Source organism: Halyomorpha halys, unplaced genomic scaffold (genome assembly GCF_000696795.3).
Source record: "Halyomorpha halys isolate HHAL.00 unplaced genomic scaffold, Hhal_1.1 Scaffold1324.1, whole genome shotgun sequence".
Taxonomy (NCBI): domain Eukaryota; kingdom Metazoa; phylum Arthropoda; class Insecta; order Hemiptera; family Pentatomidae; genus Halyomorpha; species Halyomorpha halys.
The window spans coordinates 122778-123229 of NW_027106083.1; the positions used below are offsets into that span (position 1 = coordinate 122778).

General features: G+C 34.7%; 1 protein-coding gene across 1 annotated transcript in view; it reads left to right on the forward strand.

Annotated features, from left to right (window-relative positions):
* Nucleotides 1–262: 262 nt before the first annotated feature.
* The window catches only part of LOC136797339 (putative ankyrin repeat protein RF_0381), a 2954-nt gene continuing 2764 nt past the window's right edge, over nucleotides 263–452 (forward strand). Inside the window, exon 1 of the mRNA XM_067053629.1 lies at nucleotides 263–402. Within this exon, the coding sequence (XP_066909730.1) occupies nucleotides 263–402 (140 nt within the window). The remainder of the gene's footprint in view (nucleotides 403–452) is intronic.

Here is a 452-nt window from a genome sequence, read left to right on the forward strand (position 1 = left end):
GTGCTACTGTTCTGTGTAAGTTCGGTTCCTAGAAGAGAGTGAAGCTTCCTGTCGGATCGAACTTCAGTCAGATCAGCAAAATAATGTTTTATTACATTTTCCTATCAGACCTGGCAGGATGAAGGTTATCAACATTGCTTGGTAAAGTGTCAATCTTAACAGTGTTCCCGGAATTTGTGTGTTGGCAGGAAGTACTTTTTCTTTTTATTTTCTTTTATTTTTTTTTATTTTATTCTCTTATTTTTTTATTAATCTGTCGCACATGGCGACAAACTTACAACCTAAACCGCCTGACACGCGGGATATGTTTAAATTAAAAGGTGAATGGTCCAAAAAGTATATTGTCATGCGTTTAGATTCAAATTCGGACAATAAAAATTTTAACATTTCAGCCCGTTTAGCGTATGTCGGTTTATAAAAAGTTACTGTCCCCAAGTTAATGTCAAAATTTT